At 33.9% G+C, this 21,252-nt stretch overlaps 1 protein-coding gene across 1 annotated transcript in view; it reads left to right on the plus strand.

Moving 5' to 3' along the window:
- LOC144450418 (cyclin-dependent kinase 14-like) overlaps positions 1-21,252 on the plus strand; it is a 138,372-nt gene that overhangs the window by 82,319 nt on the left and 34,801 nt on the right. Inside the window, exons 9-13 of the mRNA XM_078141014.1 lie at positions 1-28; positions 770-882; positions 1,367-1,415; positions 1,872-1,962; positions 14,061-14,161. The exon at positions 1-28 is cut by the window's left edge and continues 66 nt beyond it. Coding sequence (XP_077997140.1) covers positions 1-28; positions 770-882; positions 1,367-1,415; positions 1,872-1,962; positions 14,061-14,137 — 358 coding nt within the window. The 3' untranslated portion in view covers positions 14,138-14,161. The remainder of the gene's footprint in view (positions 29-769; positions 883-1,366; positions 1,416-1,871; positions 1,963-14,060; positions 14,162-21,252) is intronic.

Raw genomic sequence — 21,252 nt, forward strand, 5'->3', positions numbered from 1 at the left:
ATATGACCAATTGGATAGGATATTCAGGGTAAGATAGTGCAGACAATCATGTCACTCTAAGAATTAATATACTATTTTATTATGACGAGATATTTCTCAGTCCCCTGTGGTATTGTCTCAATTATACACCACAACGTTTTGTTGTTTTGGGAAGGGAGGAAGTTTAATTCTTATTATCATTTATTTATTTGTTGTTTGAAAAGGTGATTGTCTTATTAGAAGTAGCCCTGCCCCAGAGACTTGGCTAGCTGCCTTGACAATGTTGTTTGCTAGAACAAGCAAGCATGTCATGTCAGCTAGCCAAGTGTCTGGGCTATACTGTCAAGTCAGTATGTCAAGTCAGATAGCCAAATCTCTGGGCTATACTGTCAAGTCAGTATGTCAAGTTAGATAGCCAAGTCTCTGGGCTATAATGTCAAGTCAGATAGCCAAGTCTCTGGGCTATACTGTCAGGCCAGTATGTCAAGTCAGATAGCTAAGTCACTGGGTTATACTGTCAAGTCAGTATGTCAAGTCAGATGCCAAGTCTCTGGGCTGTATTGTCAAGTCAGTATGTCATGTCAGATAGCCAAGTCTCTGGGCTATACTGTCAAGTCAGTATGTCAATTCAGATAGCCAAGTCTTTGGGCTATACTGTCAAGCCAGTATGTCAATTCAGATAGGCCAATCATATCTGGGTATGAGGAGAAAGAATGATTTGTGTCAACAGTGAATCCGCATGCCTTGCACAATATTGCTTAGTAATTATAGTGTATTTTCAAATTTCTAGGTGTTGGGTACTCCATCAGAAGAGACTTGGCCTGGTATTACAGAACTACCACATTATAGACAGGGCCTGTTTCATATCTATTACTCACAGAGGTTGACATCTGTCACACCAAGGTATGTATTTATTAGGGAACGCCTCTCCAGGAATTAGAGACATTTTCATAAACTGTGGGTTCTGTGCAACCATGAATACATTTTTTCTGCTAATTCCCATGATGCAATAGCCCATAGCAAAGTAACCCTATAAATGCACAAGTTCAATTTGATGTTTTTCTGAAATCGCAAGTAATTGTAGGTGATGTAAAATCATGAAATGACTCTCCAGAACCCATAGTTATTAATTTCCTGAAGTAGTGTTCACCGGTAAAGCTGAGTTTTGGTTGTTGATTTTAGTTAGCTATAAAGTCAAAATCAGAATTAATGTTACTGACACCTGAGTCAATATGAATGTTATATATAACAAGCATGCTTAGTTGATTTCTCCATTTGATGTTGAAGTGCCAAAGAGATATCCCTACATTGTCTGTTGTCTTGTGTTTCCCCATCCTGTCACCAGAGGGTGCTCTAACATGTTGTCTTACTTCCTTATGTTGTCAAGGTTACATACAAGTCCAGGTGCCAGTGACTTAGCAGCCAGGTTTTTACAAGTAAGTGTGTCACACAAGTGACGATGTTAGAATATTCAGGGGGTGAAAAGTTCTGTAGCATTTACGTCACACTAATTTGTAACATACAATATTTTTGCTATCCATGGTGTTGTTGAGATATGGATGATGTCTGTGCTCACATTGCCTACAACCTAAACTCATAGAATGCCAGGCTAGCACACACAGGATAGTGTCATCACTTGGATAGTCTTGAAATTTTGACACCCAGTTCAATCTCTGTGTGTAAAAGTTTTGAATTAATACCATGAGTAAACAAAATATTGGGGATTGAATAATTCCTGTTTTTATGGAATGTTCATTCCATAGGTGTTCGGGTTCAGGGAAAACTGTTTAAATGCTATACTGCCGTTATTATAGCGCCCTCTTGTGGCAAGAGTGTAAATTCTTTCTTTTAATACTATTAACATTACATTCTGTATTTTGCCAATCTAACAGCTCATCCCATTGAAGAGGATATCTGCTACAGAAGCAATGAGGCATACATATTTTGCTGGACTACCATCCAAAATACATGACCTGCCAGACAGTAAGTGACATTTTCATTTAGATTGTTTTTGTATAAATTTAAATATACAGACTTTGGAGATGTACGAACTAGAAGAATTCCTTTGCTTTATTTTTGTTTTATTTAGTAATTTGGTTAAAAAAATACCATAAAGGGGCTTTTAAATCTGGCATGGTAGACTTTATGATTGTAGGAGGTTGTAGATCAAATAATTTTCTTTCTGGGGGTGTAGATGTTACATCATATCACAAGATCGGTTATTGGTGGCTTAGTGGTTAGTGCACTTGTCTCATACAAGCTCAGTCTGAGTTTTATGAAACAGGACATGTTATAACTGCAGTCCACCAGTACAGCACATAATATTACAGTCCTCCAGTACAGCACAGAATATTGCAGTCCCCTGGTACAGCACATAATATTGCATTATGTTGTTTCATAACATTTACATTACAATACATTACATTACATTACATTACAGTACACTACGTTACATTGCATTGCATTACATAATACTTGAAAACCTATGAAGTATATATATTTTGCAGTTTGTGTGATTACAGGAAACTGATTGCAGCACAGCACACAATATTGCATCACAATATATGAAAGTACATGAAATATTTACAGTTATTTGGTTTAATGATGGCAGTACAGTACACAGTATTGCATCACATTATATGAAAGAACATGAATACGGTACTGCACACAATTTTGCATCACATTATATGAAAGTACATGAATACGGTACAGCACACAATATTGCATCACATTATATGAAAGTACATGAAATACTGATAGTTATATGGTTTAACGACTGCAGTACAGTACACAGTATTGCATCACATTATGTGAAAGTACATAAAACATGAATATCTTACAGTGTGAGTGTTTTTACAGCGGAGTGACTGTAGTACCCAGTGTTCTATTACATCAAATCACCAAGTATACATAGCTGATAGCTTGTGTGACTTTACAGAGGGAATTACACTTGTCCTTGACCTTCTCAGCAACTGATAGCCGTCTTGTTATGAATATTCTATTACTCAATTCTGGCAATCTATCCTTACCTCCGACACTGTGAACACCAACGCTCAATATCTGAGAAATAAAATACAGTAAACGGAGTTGACATATGGAGAATTTAATCAGATAAATTATCGCTGTTTTTAATTTATCAGTTTTTTATTTGATTTCATGAATTATACAGTCACTATACATTAAACATAAAATGTCCGATTATAAGTAAAAATGATCAAACAGGCGTGATCGATCCGTATGTTTTGGGAAAACGTGCACCAAGAAAGTCATAAAACTGAGTAGAAATGACCAATTTCTTGATAAATTTTGATGTAAAGTATTTTGTGGTTTTGTCCATGAATTAAGACACACCGTCACACCTTGATAAAATTTGGATAATTATCAATATCAAGTTAATATCCATTAAATGGAATACATGCAATAGAAATTTTCCGTTTGGTGTAGCAGAATTTGAATGCACTCGGCAAATAACAAATACAAACTCATACCTATACCAACGATAAATGTAGAATCTGTGATGTCATATTTCTATAGAAACTCATTCTACAGATTTGATTACATTTAGATCTCACTGGAATAATCAGTATATAGATCCGTAAATGTTTATTTGAATTTAAAAGATGGTGGCCAAAAAGTTCCGTAGTTTTCTTGAACAACCAGCAAATGCAATTTATAACCTCAAAGTGACTATATGAATGACAAATGGGTATATATTTTGGATTATTAATTTTTCAGACAATTCTATTATGTGTTTCTACTTGAAAAAAACCAATGTGAAACAACATATACCAATTCCGTGTTTGTAACTCAGAGTCGATAAATTACAAAAAAGCTAAAAAAGGTGTAAAAAGTGTGTGAATGTACAGTAACAAACATGTTAAACATTTTTTAATGTTCTGCGATTTTTTTGAGTTACAGACAAGGATTTGGTATTTGTTGTTTCACTTTGTTTTAATATTCAAGTATAAACACATAGTAGAACTGTTTTATGAAATAAAAATCCACCCATATTGTCACTTTAACTACTTGTTAATTATAACTAACTACTACTACTGAATTCTAACGTTGTAGTAATGTATATATACCTCATGTGATCTTGTGATACCATGCTGTTCTAAACAGACTGTCTATATCAAAATTAGATGCCCACTCATTCCTCTGTGTTCCACATTAAAGAGATTTTGTCATTTCAATACTGGTTGTCATGGAAATCAGAATTTCATTCTGTGAAAAAGTAAAAAAAAAATGTACAATTCTCAATTCAAGAAAAAGATACATCAACTTCTTAGAAAATAAATGTCAATGAGTTTTCAAGATTTTAACTCTACTGTTGCCATGGCGATATGTGTTCCATTCTGTGAAGAAAATAAAATGGAAAAAAAGATAAATGACTGACATTCTGTTGAAGTATCTTATGAAGAAAATATATCAATTTCTTAGAAAATAACTTGAATGTCAAAGAGATGTTATTATGTGTTGTCATGGAAATTCATGTTACATTCTATAAAGAAAAAAATGAAAAAATACACTTGATTGACCTTTTGTCAAAGAAGGTGGAGGTCTACGTTTTTGAAAGTAAATGCCGAAGAGTTTTTATTATTCCAATGCTGTTGTCATGGATATCTTGGAAATTTGCATTCCATCTGATCCAAAATAAGAAAACAGAAAAAGATGACTTTCTGTGTATGTTTATGTCGGAGTAGTCTCGTTTCCTGATGACTGTGTTCCGATTTTACATGATGTTATCGTCACACACTATGTCTAGTCAATGATAGTATGATCAACAGTATACTGTGAACTATAAAAACGTAAAAACCGAGCTCCACCTCTAGTCTGCTTAAACTAAAATCATATGGGAATGTGACGACGTCATCATGTTCATGTGAACACTGTAGGGGGGAGCACAGAATTCTGTACGAGAGTAACGACATTGACTAGATGTAATGTGTGAAGATTATAACGTAGTGTAAAATTGGAAAACAGTCGTTTGGAACTAGACTAATGTAGGAGTGTAAGTTTGTAATATCTTAGATGTTTGAGATGTTCAATATCTTTGGTAAAGTGAGAGCAAAAATAATAACTGAATATTTCATAATGTAAATGACAATTTTAGATTTGAAAAAATTTAAAAAAGGAAACTTTGACATGAGTGAAAGAACTAAGAGTGTGGATAAGAATGACTTTGTTAAGATTTAAATCTGACTGTTAGATCTATATGATCTTTAGAGATAAGAATGTGATTCAAAGTTTAGTCAAAGTCGGGGAATAGAACATGAAAGACATCAGTGTTTTAAGCTGTTAGTTAAGATCCAAAGTTTCCAAAATCACACTCAGGATGTCAAATGTGAAAGGCCTTTTTAAAAAAAGTTTTGTCAAAGTCATATTGTCGGGATATAAGCGTGAAAGATGTTGATATTCAAAGGTTTGTTAAAGTCATGTTGTCGGGATATAAGCATGAAAGATGCTGATATTCAAAGTTTCGTTAATGGCATGTTGTCAGGATATAAGTTCGAAAGACGTTGATATTCAAAGTTGTCCAGGTCATATTGTCGTGTTGTAAAATTTGAAAGACTTTGGCAAATACAGCTTGAATACATGTACTAGTTTGAGAAGAAACATCTGTAGTATTGCCCTAAGCAATACAATACATACACTCATTAAGTGTAAACTAACTAGGCGAAGACAAGTTGCTATGTCAGCTCTATCTAAAGTCATTTACAATGCCGCCCCCATCATAGACGCCCAAGGCTGCAAGAGATTTCCTTTGTGAGTGGCGTCAGGAATTGTCTGTAAGATGTACATAAAGAGACTTCAGTTATCATTAGTATAAATGTCAGATATTCCACTTGATGGCGTTATGCTTTTACTTGTCTGGTAATGAAAGGATGGGAGTGAGTTGATGAAGTGGTGGTGGGGGAGGGGGGGGGGGGTTAAGGGACGAGAGGAGGGAGAATGAGAGGGAGTCAGACAGGGAGTTAAGAGATTTTTAAGAAGTTATGGAGATTTTGGTAGAAATAACATCTTAGAGGTGTAGCCAAGGTAGTACTAGTTACAAAAATGCAGATAGATGGAAGATGCTCAGTTGTACACCCACACACACACACACACACACACACACACACACACACACACACACACACACACACACACACACACACACACACACACACACTCAGATAGAGTAACTACTAATATGCGTCATGTATAAGATATTTTGAAGTTTTCATTTTATTTGAAAAATCTTTATGTTATTGTTTTTTCACAAAACTATTTTGATAAGAATTTGTTGATAAAGAATATTTCTATGATGCCAGTCAAAAATAAAATAAAGTGTAACAAATATTTGTAGACAGACAAGAATTTTTGTTAAAATAATTTTGGTTGGAAAATAACTCAATTTTAGCATCAATTCATTATTGAGTTTTATATCTATGATTCCTATCTAAAATAAAGTGGAAATGTGATGAAAATTTACAGAAAGACAAGAATTTTTGTTAAAATAATTTTGGTGGGAAAATAACACAATTTTAGTTTCAATTTACTAATTGGGAAAATTTCTATATTTCTAGCGTAAAATAAAGTTGAAATGTGGCAAAGTTTCAGAAAGACAAGAAATTTTGTAAAAATTAATCTTATTGGGGAACTTAGCACAATTTTAGAATCAGTTTGCTGAAAAGGACTATTTCTATCATTGTAGTCTAAAATTAAAGTTGTAATGCAACAAAAAGTTACAGAAAAACAGGATTTCTCTTCAAGGAAGCTTATATTTCTGTTAGAAAATACCAAGTTTTCAGTGGTTATACATGCATACAGACTATAGATTTACTACATTACGAATATTCGATCCTGAGCTGTTATTTATAGGTAGCAAGAAAGCCACACTAATAAGCACACAGTCGTGATACAGCAATTATTTCCTTAGCTTTGCTACATACTTTAGTTCGTAAAAAAATAACCTCTCGCGCTCTCAGCTTGACAATTATGCCCTTCATTCCTCCAATTTATGAATGTGATTATTATTCTCAATATAAGTTTAATGTATCTCGATATTTTCATGCTATCATACCAAACTAATAAACCCTGACAAGGTGGCTATTGTAATGGAGAGATTACTTTTTTCGTCCCAAATGTATTCATTTCTATGCGGACAAAATTTCCCTCGAGACACTGAGCTGTGTGGCGTATATTATTGTTTCATTTAGTAGCAATTCAGAATAGATTTTTATCACAATTACGGAATTTGAAAAGGAGGATTTATTCATATTATTGTTACTAAAGCCAGAAAAATAATATTGTGGATTTGATACGATGAAAATCAAAACTAGATTAACGTAAGTAGGGATTATTTTTATGACAGTTTATCAATATAATATTACAGTTAGATATTATTCCCCAATATTTTTCTTCTTTCAGCTGAGATAAATACAAGTGACCTAAGGGGCCCTTGTCATTACTAGTCTAGTGACTCGTAGTGACAAGGCCCCTTAGGTCACTTGTAGACTCATAGTGACAAACAGTTAGGTCACAAGTATTTTCAGGCTGAATGAAAAAAAAACATGGGAAAAATAATGTGGATTTGACTCGTATTTTGAGCACTGTAAAACCAGTGACGTAGACACGGGTTGTCTTGACGTAGAACAACCAGGGTATATGATTCATATTTTCTGTTAAACAATAATTTGTGAAAAATTTGTGTGAAAAGTTATTGTGGCAAAATTAGGCAGAGTTTATTTATCTTAATTATATTCATCTTTTTTTTAAAAAAAAATTATGTCATATACTTCAAGCACTTGATTTTTTTTTTTTTGAAACTTGAATATTGTACAGTTTATTGAAGAAAAGTATTTGGGTTGATTTTAAAAATGCGTCACCCTTAAAGCTACACAAGCTTCAATCAGACAATCAATAATATATTCACTGAAAAATTGTCACTAAGTTAAAATATCAAGAATTAGACATTGTATATGTCAATTAGAGGTCTTTTTTATCTAGAAGTAGTATAGTAATAAGTTGAAATTGTGATTTATTGAGGGCGCTGATTTTTGGGTATGGACCCTAAAATATTTTTTGGATATCTTGTACCATATTATGTGTACAGCTACACAAATACATTTATCCACAGGTGATTCAATACTGTTCAGGGTCTACAATATTATGAGTAAGCCATTATATCTAACACAAGTTTTTAAAAAAAAAATATTTCAGTTGCAGCCAGTGCAGCTTTAAAACACAGAAGTCTGTTATGAAATGAATCTTGTCTATGTTAAGAATGACAGGAACTATAATCTCAGCAAACAGAGAATGACTGTTGAAATGAATCAATAATTGTAGGCAATTGACAGTGGATAAAGTGACAACATACGATAACAAAATAACTACTTTAGCTAAGAACAACATGCCAACACAGGAAAGGATTTTGAAAAAATGCAATTTATAATTTATAACTTTGCTGTGTTCAATTTTGTGTCAAATTTTTCTCAAAATGATCGAGAAATTATGATTTTGCAACTTGACTTAAAAAAATCACAACATATATGATTTTCACCATGTGTATTCAATATATGATTTATATTATAGCAATTCAATATTGTAATCAGAACAACTTACATCTTACTGCAATATTTTCTTATTAAAAATGGCAACAAAAATTCATAAAATTTGTCTCTTTCTTCACATTTTTATACATAAAACAAATATTTAAAATGTTGGCACAGTTGTTTGTTATTTTTGGGCTTGCTGATTGGTTGATTGACCTGTCAATCATTGTTAGTATGGGATATACCGTATATGACAACTTGTGACTTGTCTATGGCTACCAGTGAGGGCGCTGTCACTTGACACCACAAAAACCCAATAATAAAGGGTGCTTGTGGTTGTGTTTGACTTTGAACTTGAAGGAAATAGTGAAGTTCACAATCCTATGTTTTTTGTTTTACTGAGTCAAAGAAGATATCTCATAACTCAAAAAGAGATTCAGACATTTATAATAATACTGAATACAAGTCCCACATGAATAGCAAAGTTCTTGTACGACACCATTCCCCAAACAGTTACTCTATACCATAGAGAGAAGTTTACATTTTTGAATACATCAAATGTTGATACTGGAATACACAAACATTTTCTCTCAGAATTTGTCTTAAAGCAGAGGCCATATGGATAAGGATTGGGTATTTATTTTGGATTTTTAATTTATAAAACAATTTTATCATGGCTTCATACTTGAAAACTCAATGTAAAACAATACCGACAAAGTCTGTGTTTGTAACTCAATATATTGCAAAAAACTATTTAAAAAATGCATAAAAAACGATAGACAATAACAAACCTTTTTACATCTTTATTAATCTTTTGCAATGTATTGAGTTATAAACACAGACTTTTGTCAATGTTGTTTCACATCGATTTTTCAAGTAGGAAGCCATGATAAAATTGTTTTATAAATTAAAAATCCAAAATTAATACCCAATCGTCAGCCATATGGTGACTTTAAGAAGGTTTTTCTTTTTCATTGTGATACAATCAGAGATGATGTTTTAGTTTAATATCTGACTCAACTTTTCGAGTGAACAGAGAAATCACTACAAAACTACAGACAAATTTCAGCACAAAATCACTTGAAAACTGGGTATTTCTCAAATTTTCTCAAATTTGAACTTAAAATATAAAAGGTAGTTATTTTTACTGTTCATAAATAAGAATGGAGATATTTTGAATTCATAATTTTGTGCGGGAATGAATGTTTATGGACTCTGGGATCATACTTAGTATTATGAAAATTTCTACTCAGTCAAAAATGATTTTGTCTTCTTAACAAAAGTGGTGGAAAATTGCTCTAAAAATTTTGATTTTTTTTCACTTTGAAAAAATTCAGTAGATTTGTCAATCGTATTTATTACTCTTTTATCACTCTCTATCAAATATTTTGATTTTCTGTTGCTCGAACTTTGATTTTTTTTATCGAAAAAATTGTTTTGAATGAATTCAGATGTTAAACCGTACCAATTACATAATGGCATGCATTTGAATCATGTGGATAAAGACTGCTTTACCATGTTTATCTTGCTTTGCTCAAATTGGATGAGGTTTGGAGGGGATGAAGAAACAGCTGGGGGTAATGTTTATAAATATTTACATATGTAAATGATATCCATCAGTAAATTTGATCCTATTTTGAAAGTCCTATATTCACTCCAAACATTTTTATCAAAATCCCTCGAAAATTATGAGTATTTTTCGTTGAAGATGTACAGTTATTGTGTTTGACAGATATTTTCATCAGACACCCATAATCATGAACAGGGCAGTGTAAACGACAGATTTTCTATGTTGCCCTGAGCAATACACGCATTAGTGGGGAGGCACAGTTGCTGGATTCTCACAAATCGGACTGTCTGACTATAACCACGCCTGGAGAGCCAAGAAAATTGTCTTGTGTCTCTGTTTTTGACAACTAACTGATGATGATCATACCACAGAAGAAAAGGGAGATTAATAAGAATATGTCTGTAATACGCTATCTTAACCTAAACGATGACCCCATATGACCTGTCTTGACATTTGGTGACCTCTGATGATATTTGGTGACCCCTTGATGACCCCTGGGTATCTCTTCAAATAGACGTATGAATAATATACAACAGAAACAACCTAGTATTATGTTTTGTAGAAAATTTGTTCCCGCGGAAGGAAAAAAATATACATACGGATAATTTTCTGTGAAATCAGAACTTTAATTTTACATAAGTCTGATACAGATTTGCTCTTGCGTTTTGAAAACCATCAAAAAAATGCCTGTCAGTGTTTGGAGAAATCGTTTCCAAATTTACGCTAAACATCATTTTTGTCAATCGTTTTAAACTTTGTGTGGTGACCTCTGAGTATAATTTTGATGTTGCATACTCTCTCATGATATATCGTAATAGAATTTATCCAAAAATCTAAGCTATTAAAGTGGCCATATGTATGTGGATTTGGTATTTATTTTGGATTTTTATCTTAAAAAACAATTTTATCATGTCTTACTAGTTGAAAAATCAATGTGAAACAACATAGACCAAGTCCGTGTTGTAACTCAATTTATTGCAAAAAGCTAAAAAATGTGTAAAAAGTTTATTATTGTACGTACAATAACAAACGTTTTACACGCTTATCAGTCTTTTGCCATTTATTGAGTTACAAACAAGGACTTGGCATATGGTGTTTCACGTTGATTTGTCAAGTAGGAAGCCATGATAAAATTGTTTCATAAATTAAAAATCCTAAATAAATACCAAATTCTAATCCACATGGCCACTTTAAAAATGAATAACATATTTTATTTTATACTATATTTTTATTTTGAAGAAAAAGCCCAAAAGAGAAATCAGACAACACCAAAAAAGACATACGGTGATGAGAAGATTAAATAGAATACACTCACAAGGAACTAATTCAACCTTGAAAAATAATTATCAAAATTTTTTTTTTTTTGAAATTTTTTGAAAGAGATGTTACCCATTGCAAGCCAAATATGTAAATTCCATTAACGAAAGCCAACTATGTAAATTCTATTAACCAAATTTGTTTATTACCGTAAATAGGACAAATTTTGAATGCCTTTTTACAGAATATTTGTAAGTTGACCTGTAAAATCCATTTTAGTGACAATGAATCATTTTCCCACGTGGAAATTTTTTTTCAAAGAAGAAAATATAATCGCTAGGTATATGAGATTAGAGGAATACTGCACACAAGACTTGCGTATCTAATCTACTTCAACCATCACATCATGAAAAAAAAAAGAAAAAAAAAAACGACCAAAAAGAAATTACCTGAACATAACATGTCTTTCTTATAATAACCGGATTATTTCCAAACTTTAATTCCTTAATATTATTCTGGGTGTCAATAGCAACTGTATTGTTTGTCTGTATTTGAAACCATTGACGGACATCTCAAAGGAACTCTGTATCAGATGATCAAATTTAACAAACTTTCCTGATCATGTTATCGGGAAGCCGATTACGGACCGTAATGAGATCATACGTCGATATCCAAGCAAGGTTCTAGAAAAGACATGTCAGCGTCAATTTCCTAATTATTGAGTCTAATCTCTGCTTATTTCACTCCCCAGGGTGTCTATTTTTAACCTTGACTATAGATATACCTAAATAATCTACACAAAATGCGTTTTTTTCCTTTCTTTTGTTGTTTTTATTAATCATTCATGCCCATGTACCGAGTGTTAGATTTCAAAAAAGAAAGACAATATTGCTAAGTGTCAGTTTCTTCTCGACAAATCGGTGTTTTTTTTCAAAAGTGTCAATTTCGTGTCGACAAATCTGGATTTTCAAAAGTGTCAATTTCGTCTCGACAAATCTGGTTTTCAAAAGTGTCAATTACTTCTTGATGAAGCAGGAATTTAGAATTGGTCAGAAGAAGTGTCCGTTTTTGTCAGGACAAATCAGTGGTTTTTTCACTAGTGTCGATTTCTTCAAGGCAATCAGTGGTTTTTACAAAACTTTGTCAATTTCGTCTCCACAAATAGATGATTTTTTTTTTGAAGTGGAAATTTCTCCTCGATAAAATTGGGAATTTAGAGTAGTGTCCTTTTCTCCTTGACAGAGTAGAATAGAGACTGAAGAAGAATTGAAATGATTAGTTTCTACACTTGTATGAGTTTTATATGTTTTCTAGTACTTGAACCAGGAAAGGAAATTGAGCTAAAAGTCAACATTTTCATGAAATTTGTACAAGTTATCGGTTTTCATTAATGATCTTTCCTGTTGTTGATTCTTGATAAAGATGTCGTCAACAGTCACATATAGTTGTTTGCAAAATATATATGCCGTAACATTGGATAACTCCTGGGATTTTGGAAAATATCAATTTTTTTTTTTTTTTTTTTTTTTTTTTTTTTTTTTTTTTTTTTTTTAATGAAAATTTATCACAAAATGTTATCCAGACAATAACTATGTCAAAAAAATGTGTGTTGTCTACCAGAGATGTATGCTTGATTATTGAAGTATTAAAACTTGTTGACTGTTTCATTTCAATATTTGAAATGTCAACGTTGATCAGATATGAGGCATCTAATAGTGGTGGTTATAAACAGTCAAATCTCAGTTTACTGACCCCAAGAACGATTATTGCTAAAATATGAAAGTAATCACCCAAAGCAATTCACAGAAGAAATCACAGCATCACCTTTGGACCATAAAATTGACCCTTAAAAGTAATCAAAATGTAGAAAAAGCAGATGATTTTATGACATGAACGTATTTCTCAGAATCCCAGCTGGTTTAGGTACCCTGTATATCAGCTATCAAAGCGTACCGACTGAACTATTGCACAAAGATTCAAATGATTTATGTGTGATGTAAAATGACCCTGAAAACTGAATCAGGATTAAAATTTTCATCATCGCAAAATAAAGAAAATGAACTTTTCCGGTTCCTTTTTATATTAGATTAAAAAAGTGAAAGGTCACAGTGTTATATGTAGAGGTCACTTGTATGACCTTTGGTCTATCTTAGAACTTAATGAGTAGAATAATACATTTATCATTTATACATACAAGAGGGTGGGAGTGAGGGTGGTGGGTGGATGAGGGAGGGGGGTGGATGGATGGATAGGTGTGAGTGTGTGAGTGCGTGTGTGTGAGGGATGGGTGTGAGTGTGTGATTGAATGAGTGAGTGAATGAGTGAGTGTGTGTGTGTGTGTGTGTGTGTGTGTGTGTGTGTGTGAGTGAATGAGTGAGTGTGAATGAGAGGGATTGTGTGAGTGAGTGAGTGAATGAGTGAGTGAGTGAGTGTATGTGTGTGTGTGAGTGAGTGAGTGAGTGAGTGAGTATATGTGTGAGTGAGTGAGTGAGTATGTGTGTGTGTGTGTGTGAATGAGTGAGTGAGGGATGGTGTGTGTGTGTGTGTGTGTGTGTGTGTGTGTGTGTGTGTGTGTGTGTGTGTGTGTGTGTGTGTGTGTGTTGGGGAGGGAGCAGTGGAGGGGAGGGAGAAAGGGAGAAGGAGAGGAAGCAAGCCAGCAAACAATATAGATCTCTGATATTGTCTAATTATCTAAATGATTCTAATTATTTTTTCAGTGGCCTCTATCTTCTGTGTACCTGGTATCAAACTTCAAGCTGAAATCAACGACTCAAGGGTACCAACAAGAATTTAAACATTTACATGGTTATTTTTGGAGGTAAGTATGTCTTCTATGATTTACATGATCTAGTTTGCTCTACACCTATCTCTTTACACACAGATGAAGTCCATAGAGGAAATACCATTAATGAACAGAAAGTACTGTTGTGTGTTTCATATGAGTTTCAAATATCGTACTCGAACACAGAAATTTACACGAACTCAATTTTTTTCCAAGAACTGCAATCACAGACTGGAACAAACCTGACAATAATTTGGTCACATCTGGATCAATGGATGCCTTCAAGACATCCATGCAGGATGATTAAGTGTTTTGCCATCCTCTTCCGTTGATTATTTAAATACCAGTATTGGTTCCTTCAACATATTAATTCTGATTCTGATTGTGATTGTGATTCTGAATCTGATTCTGGTTCTGACTCTGATTCTGATTCTGATTCTGGTTCTGATTCTGGTTGTGACTCTGACTCTGATTCTGATTCTGATTCTGATTCTGATTCTGATTCTGACTCTGGTTCTGACTCTGATTCTGACTCTGGTTCTGGTTCTGATCCTGGTTCTGATTCTGGTTCTGGTTCTGATCCCGGTTCTTGTTCTGACTCTGGTTCTTGTTCTGATTCTGGTTCTGATTCTGATTCTGATTCTGATTCTGGTTCTGATTCTGGTTCTGACTCTGGTTCTGACTCTGGTTCTGATTCTGATTCTGACTGGTTCTGATTCTGATTCTGAATCTGATTCTGAGTTAATATAATCAAGTATACACGTTATACATTATTGTATCAAGTATACAACATTATGCATCTATTGTAAATCTCACTGTACGTACTTGAAGTCTGTAGGAATACTTATATTAACAGAGAGTACTATTTTGTGTTTGATATGAGTTATATGATTGTACTATATGTTATACAACTATTGTAAATCTCATTGTATGCATGTGAAGTTTCTTAGAAATAACATATCATTGATTGAAATGAAAGTATGGTAAAGTGCCATTCAACACTTTTGAGTAAATTTGGGTTGGTGTTTGGGAAAGGGGAGGGGGAGATGATAGAGAAATAGACAAGAGCCAAGTTGAATGAAACTGCTAAGAGTACTGACAGATGCACTGCACCTGTCCCAACAAAATTAACAGCAATTAAGTTCAGTCATGGTGACAAATATGCAATTACTACATGTGGTATTAAGGTGAATGACCTTTTATCAGACACTGTGTGACTTGGCATAAAGTGACTATAAAACTGGTGATGAAAACAGACATTGGTTGAAAATGACTTTGTACGACTAGCATCAGGATCTGAGGTGACACATACCAGGATGTTGTTACCATGACGATGAAGTTAATAAAGTGTATATTCCATATTGAATATTGGAAACAAAAGTATTGATGTCATCTGGTGCTGTTTGTCAGAATTCTGTATGGCAGAGAATGAACATCTGGGACATTTTCAAAGTTAGCAAAATAATACGACTTAGAGTCTAACAATGAAATAGTTGTGTTTAGCCATTCTACCAAAAAAGAGACAGTTGTCTTTTAAAACAGGATGTTTTGTGGTCATTATATACAGGTCACAAAGTAGGCAAAGAACGTGAATATGAACTTATGCAGGGATGTATTAAGATAAGGGCCGGCAGGCGGCAAAAACAACCAGCAACCAACAATAATTTGCCGGCTACTTTTTTTTAGGAATTTGTGTAAAAATTCGTCGTTTCAACCACCATTTCCAATCAGTGGCAGATTTGTGGGTCTCATCTATAGATATTACCAGCATATTCACATTTGATTGACTGCTTTGAAAATTAGCTATATCCCTGAAATAGTATGCATTTGGTTCTGAACTCATCTTAAGAGCTGACACAATGTGTGCCAAAATTGTTTCACTGGGAAGTTCTGAACTACAAAGGCAGATTTTTTTTCAAAATCAATGTATTTACTCCAAAAACATGAATGGTTGTGATAATACTGTAGTCAAGAATTGTTTACCAACTAACATAAAGTGGAGCTCAAATGTGAAAAAAGAGTCTTTCAGGCTTAAAAAAAATTGTTTGGTTCCAGTTTCCCGACTCCACCTACTTTTTCTCTGCCTACTCTAAATTTTTTTATGTATTCGGAAAAAAATATATATATTGTGAAGTCTCATGAGAAATAGTGGATGCAGAAACTGACATCAACTTAAAAAAACAATATAAAACTGTTCTTCTAATCTGTAATGGCTGTACATCTGATGAGAAGAAACCAATAACACAAAGGCCATATGGAAAACAATGGAAAACATAACTACCTGAACTAGACATGTACTCACACTTGAAAAAAAAAATTTTTTTTTTAAAACAAAAAACAAAAAAAACTGCCTAACTCACGTATTCTAAAATTCAGTGTAATCGGAAGCACTGTGACACAATTTCTTTTTAGGCCTCAGCTAAAAATTTCTGTGCACCAAAATAGATACAGTACTATGTGATCGCTGTGAGAAACTTGATTGGTCTGACATAAAAATATTGCAAAAAAGATGATAGAATTTTCAAAAATTCAATATATTTGTGTATCATCAAAGTATGTCTAAGACAGTTGCTGAACCAGACGAAATGTTATCCATAGATAAAACAAAAAATTGGTGGGGTGTACAGAATACAGCAGATTTATAATATCAGCGTAAACAACTGCAAAACTATCAGATAGTTGTTACGCAAAAGGTGATATAAATTAACTTCTGGTGGGGCTTCCAGAATTTCAGTCAGACAGTGTGTAAGAGACTGATGTCATTTACGTTGTACATTTAGTCAATGGCACACAACACACTAGGTGTAAGGGAGATAGGATTAGAAGTACTTGCAAAATATTCACTTGTTGAAATAAATGACCTATAAGTGAGACACTAATCCTTTAATTCCACAGTACAGTCTTTTCACGATCCACTTCTGTATAGGTAATTCCACACTGTCTAGCCTCATACTGGCGTGGCGTAATCCTTCAACATGTTGTTTCAGAAATACCTAAGATTATCAGAAGAAAAAAATAGCACCTGATTTTTAGCTAAAATTTTAGTACAGATGTATAAGGAAAGATGATTCTTTGACATTAGCTCCAAAATTTGAGTCAAATTCATAAAAAATTTACTCGAAAACAGAAATTTCAGACGGCTGTTTTTTGTTCTACTTTACGACAGCGAGTGCAAATAGTACAGAGGCGTAGAGAGCATCATAAGTTGACACTAATAGGTTGATTGAGAGAGATAAATTGATGTAAAATAAAGTGTGTATACTTAAAACACTGACTTGATGTTTCTGTGTATGTTTAGGCTTCTAATATATATTGGGTTAGTGCCCTCTTAGAAGAACAGCCCCTTTGTCTGTAAATCAAATCCGAATTGTGGACTACCCCCACCTATCTTATCAAGTGTTGGATTCACTATGGTTTGTGTATTGGTAGACTGGTATATTTTGACAACTGTGAGCTGGAAAAGCTCAATTTCTGATCCTTGAACAGGGACATCTGTTTTCCAGGTTTTTTTTTTGTTTTTTTTTTGGGCATGGCAATGTGCCAACTGGAAGTTCAATGTGCCGAAGTCAGACAACCCTGAAGTGGAAATTGAAACTCTGACTGTGATGAATCCTCGTTATTATCAACTTCCACCAATTTGTATGCTTGACTAGCTAATCCGTACGAAATTCACGGCCGTCTTTGTAGCAGGTTCATTTCTATTGTAGTGGTATTCAAGGCCGATGCACATGGCAGGGTGTAAGCTTTTTATCTGAGTCTAAGACGGAATTGCCACACCAGACTTGTCTACTCAAAAAAAAAAACCCGCATACAAAGCCACTGTGTCTTTTGCTAGAAATATGTTATAATCCTAATCTTTGCATATACAAGGGCAACTTAAATAGAGGATTTATGTGTGTGTTCACACTACTGGCGTATTGAAAAAAGAGTTGAGAGTCAAGAATAGGGCTATAGCAACTTTACATCTGTGAGCGACCCCAGCACCTTTCTTGAAAATAGATGTTTACGAATTAGAACTTGACATTGCCATATCGTTTGGTATCGGCCAACATGATTGGTATGATGGTCTTGTTAATCATGTCACCATTACTTCTAAAATTTGTTATCGAGCGAAATATTTTGGGGTAATAGTTATGGTTGTGATTTGGTAATTGCGATAGTGACTATTTTACCGATTGAAGTTATGAATAACGTGACCAAATCAGTGTCTTTAATATGATCGAGAAAATTGTGAAATTTGAATTTGATACATCAGTAGTTAAAATGTGTCTGGAAACGGTTTAAATCGTTGAAAATAGATGTTTACGAATTAGAACTTGACATTGCCATATCATTTGGTATCAGCCAACATGATTGATATGATGGTCTTGTTAATCATGTCACCATTACTTCTAAAATTTGTTATCGAGCGACATATTTTGGAGTAATAGTTATGGTTGTGATTTGGTAATTGCGATAGTGACTATTTTACCGATTGAAGTTATGAATAACGTGACCAAATCAGTGTCTTTAATATGATCGAGAAAATTGTGAAATTTAAATTTGATACATCAGTAGTTAAAATGTGTCTGAAAATGGTTTAAATCATTGACTATTTTCATACCATGCATGGTTTCCGAAGAAGCTAGATTTGAATTCTCGATACATGTAAAATATCTAGGTTCTACATTTCTCACATTACATTTATGAAAAAAAACACCTTATTTCACAACAAATAGTAAATATAAACATCTTATGATTCCCAAAATCTAATTTGATAAGTTATCTGTATACATCTCAAGGTTTCGCACATTTTTTTTTGGATGAAAAAAATCTTACTTTTCAACTACAAAATTTGTAAAGATGTGAGTGCTTTCACAGACACCATGCTGAGACTGCTATTTGTTATAGAAACACAAAGCTGAATACCTTTTGTTGGTAACCACAATAAGACTAATAGAATCCATAACATAAATGTCAGAAGTCACATCAACACTATAGTCATCTATCACAAATCGTGTTAATTGAATTAAACTCGCAACCAACCATAGCAATAAAAACTATGATGACATCACATATAAGGATGACCTTATATATTTCTATGTTTTACATCATAACTACTTCAAATTCATGGTTTGATCATTCCGTTAATATTGAAACAAAAGAAAAAAAAGTTTGGTTAACATTTCACTTGAGAATTTTATTGATAAACGATAGTTTTTACCAGATATATGATTGTGGTGTAGCCATCTTATCATCAGTGATGGTGTATTGTTTTCCTGATTTGGCCATAGAGGGTGTCTTTTTTTCATCATACATTGAATCAAAAAAATGTAGGGTCGGTCAGGTCATGACATGTACAAGAATATAAAGGGCCACCTTTACAGATTCTCAAGTTAAAAAACGTAATCTGGAAGCTCTTACCTGGTTTGGCCTTATACGTACGTGTGAAATTAACGATGTAGTGAATGACAGTGATACGTAATATAGAAGCTCTCACCTGTTTCGGCCTTATATCCACTTGTGAAATTAACAATGTAATGTACGATAGTGATATGACATACATGCATTCTATATTCTTAGAATTATCCCATAGCTACTTTAAAAATCAAGATTTCTATCACCCTGTCTGAGTTTTAGGCTTCCTAAACATATGGTGTACAAGTTTACACTTCTCTTGGTTGCTACAGTATCTGATAAGGGTCCACTTTCACAAGTCAACTCAGCCAATACTTGTAAACCACTATAAGCTACCAAGCTAACTCTCAGCTGTCACTCTCTTGGCCAAATTTAGCAATGATTCAACGATTTGTAGTGTCACTCTGAACAATTTACTAAAAAGGCCAATGTTAGATGGGGGGGGGGGGGGGGCTACTCCCCTTATTTGTTTATTTGTGTATACGTATATGAATATGTGCCACCCTTTGGTGTTCGTTTTCTAGCCTTTGGTCAAAAATGGGGTCTATTTTTTTTTTAGTTGAACAGTCTAAAACGGAATCCAGTTTGCATCATTTTCGATTTTGCTTGGTCTAAAATGGGGTTCATTGTCCTTTACCAAATTATAACTGCCATTTATTGCCTCAAAATGTTGCCGCCTATATAAGGAAAATGTATTTAGATCAAAACTTTCATCGTTTAAAAAGCTGTAATGGTCTAAAATGAGGCCTGGGGTTTCCAGCACTGGCCACACACCCCTACCAGAGCTGACCACTGATATGCCAACCCTCCCAACCCCCCACCCCCCACCCCCGGTCTTTGATGTTCAAATTAATTTAATTTCACAAAGTGCTTAGGTAAGATATATGCAGGTAAACTACCTAACATATACCTGTATACTAAAATAGAACTATACCCCGCAAGTTCAAATAAATGGTAAAGTATGCATAGCAAGATCTAAGAATCACACGCACCAAAAAGAACCCAAACACACACCCTGAAAGATAGAATTAGTGCAGTTTAAAGTCCCATGCCATGTTGGGATTGAAATTTAGAGATGTGAAAAATAGTTGTCTAACAGAGATATACATAAAGTTGGTCTTGAACAGAGAAAGATCCTGTGTAATCTTTATGGCTCCATTGATAAGATAATATTAATATTAAAACCTGGCAGTCAAACATTGGGTTTAATCCTGTTGGATTAGGATTAAGATTGAAAATTAAAAATCAGTTGTCTGACAGCAGAGCTACGGTACTATGAACAAATATGTCTTTATATCTGTATGACTCCACTGGTAAGATAGTAGTAGTCCATAAACCATGCAATTCAAACATTGGGAGCTTGACTGCTTAATATCGATAATCTTGGGTTGCGTTTCTGTAAAGTTTGTTTTCGCCGTGGCGACACGTTCTGCACTGAAGTGTTGGGAATCATAGCATTGGTAGATAGTGAGATCAGGGAACAAAATCCTCACTTTGGAAGCTCGACTGCAAGTCGATAATCCTGGGTAGTGTTTCTGAAAAGTTTGTTTTTGACTTGGTCACGATGGTATACCTCTTGAGAATCTATGGTACGCTGAGCCTTGAGAGTCATAAAATTGCTTGATATACATTGTGAAATCATGGAACAAAAGCCTCACTTTGGGAGCTTGACTGTGTATGTAGACAATAATAGGTAGAGTTTCTGAAAAGTTTGTTTTTGTCATCGGCAC

This window comes from Glandiceps talaboti, chromosome 20 (assembly GCF_964340395.1).
Source record: "Glandiceps talaboti chromosome 20, keGlaTala1.1, whole genome shotgun sequence".
NCBI lineage: Eukaryota > Metazoa > Hemichordata > Enteropneusta > Spengelidae > Glandiceps > Glandiceps talaboti.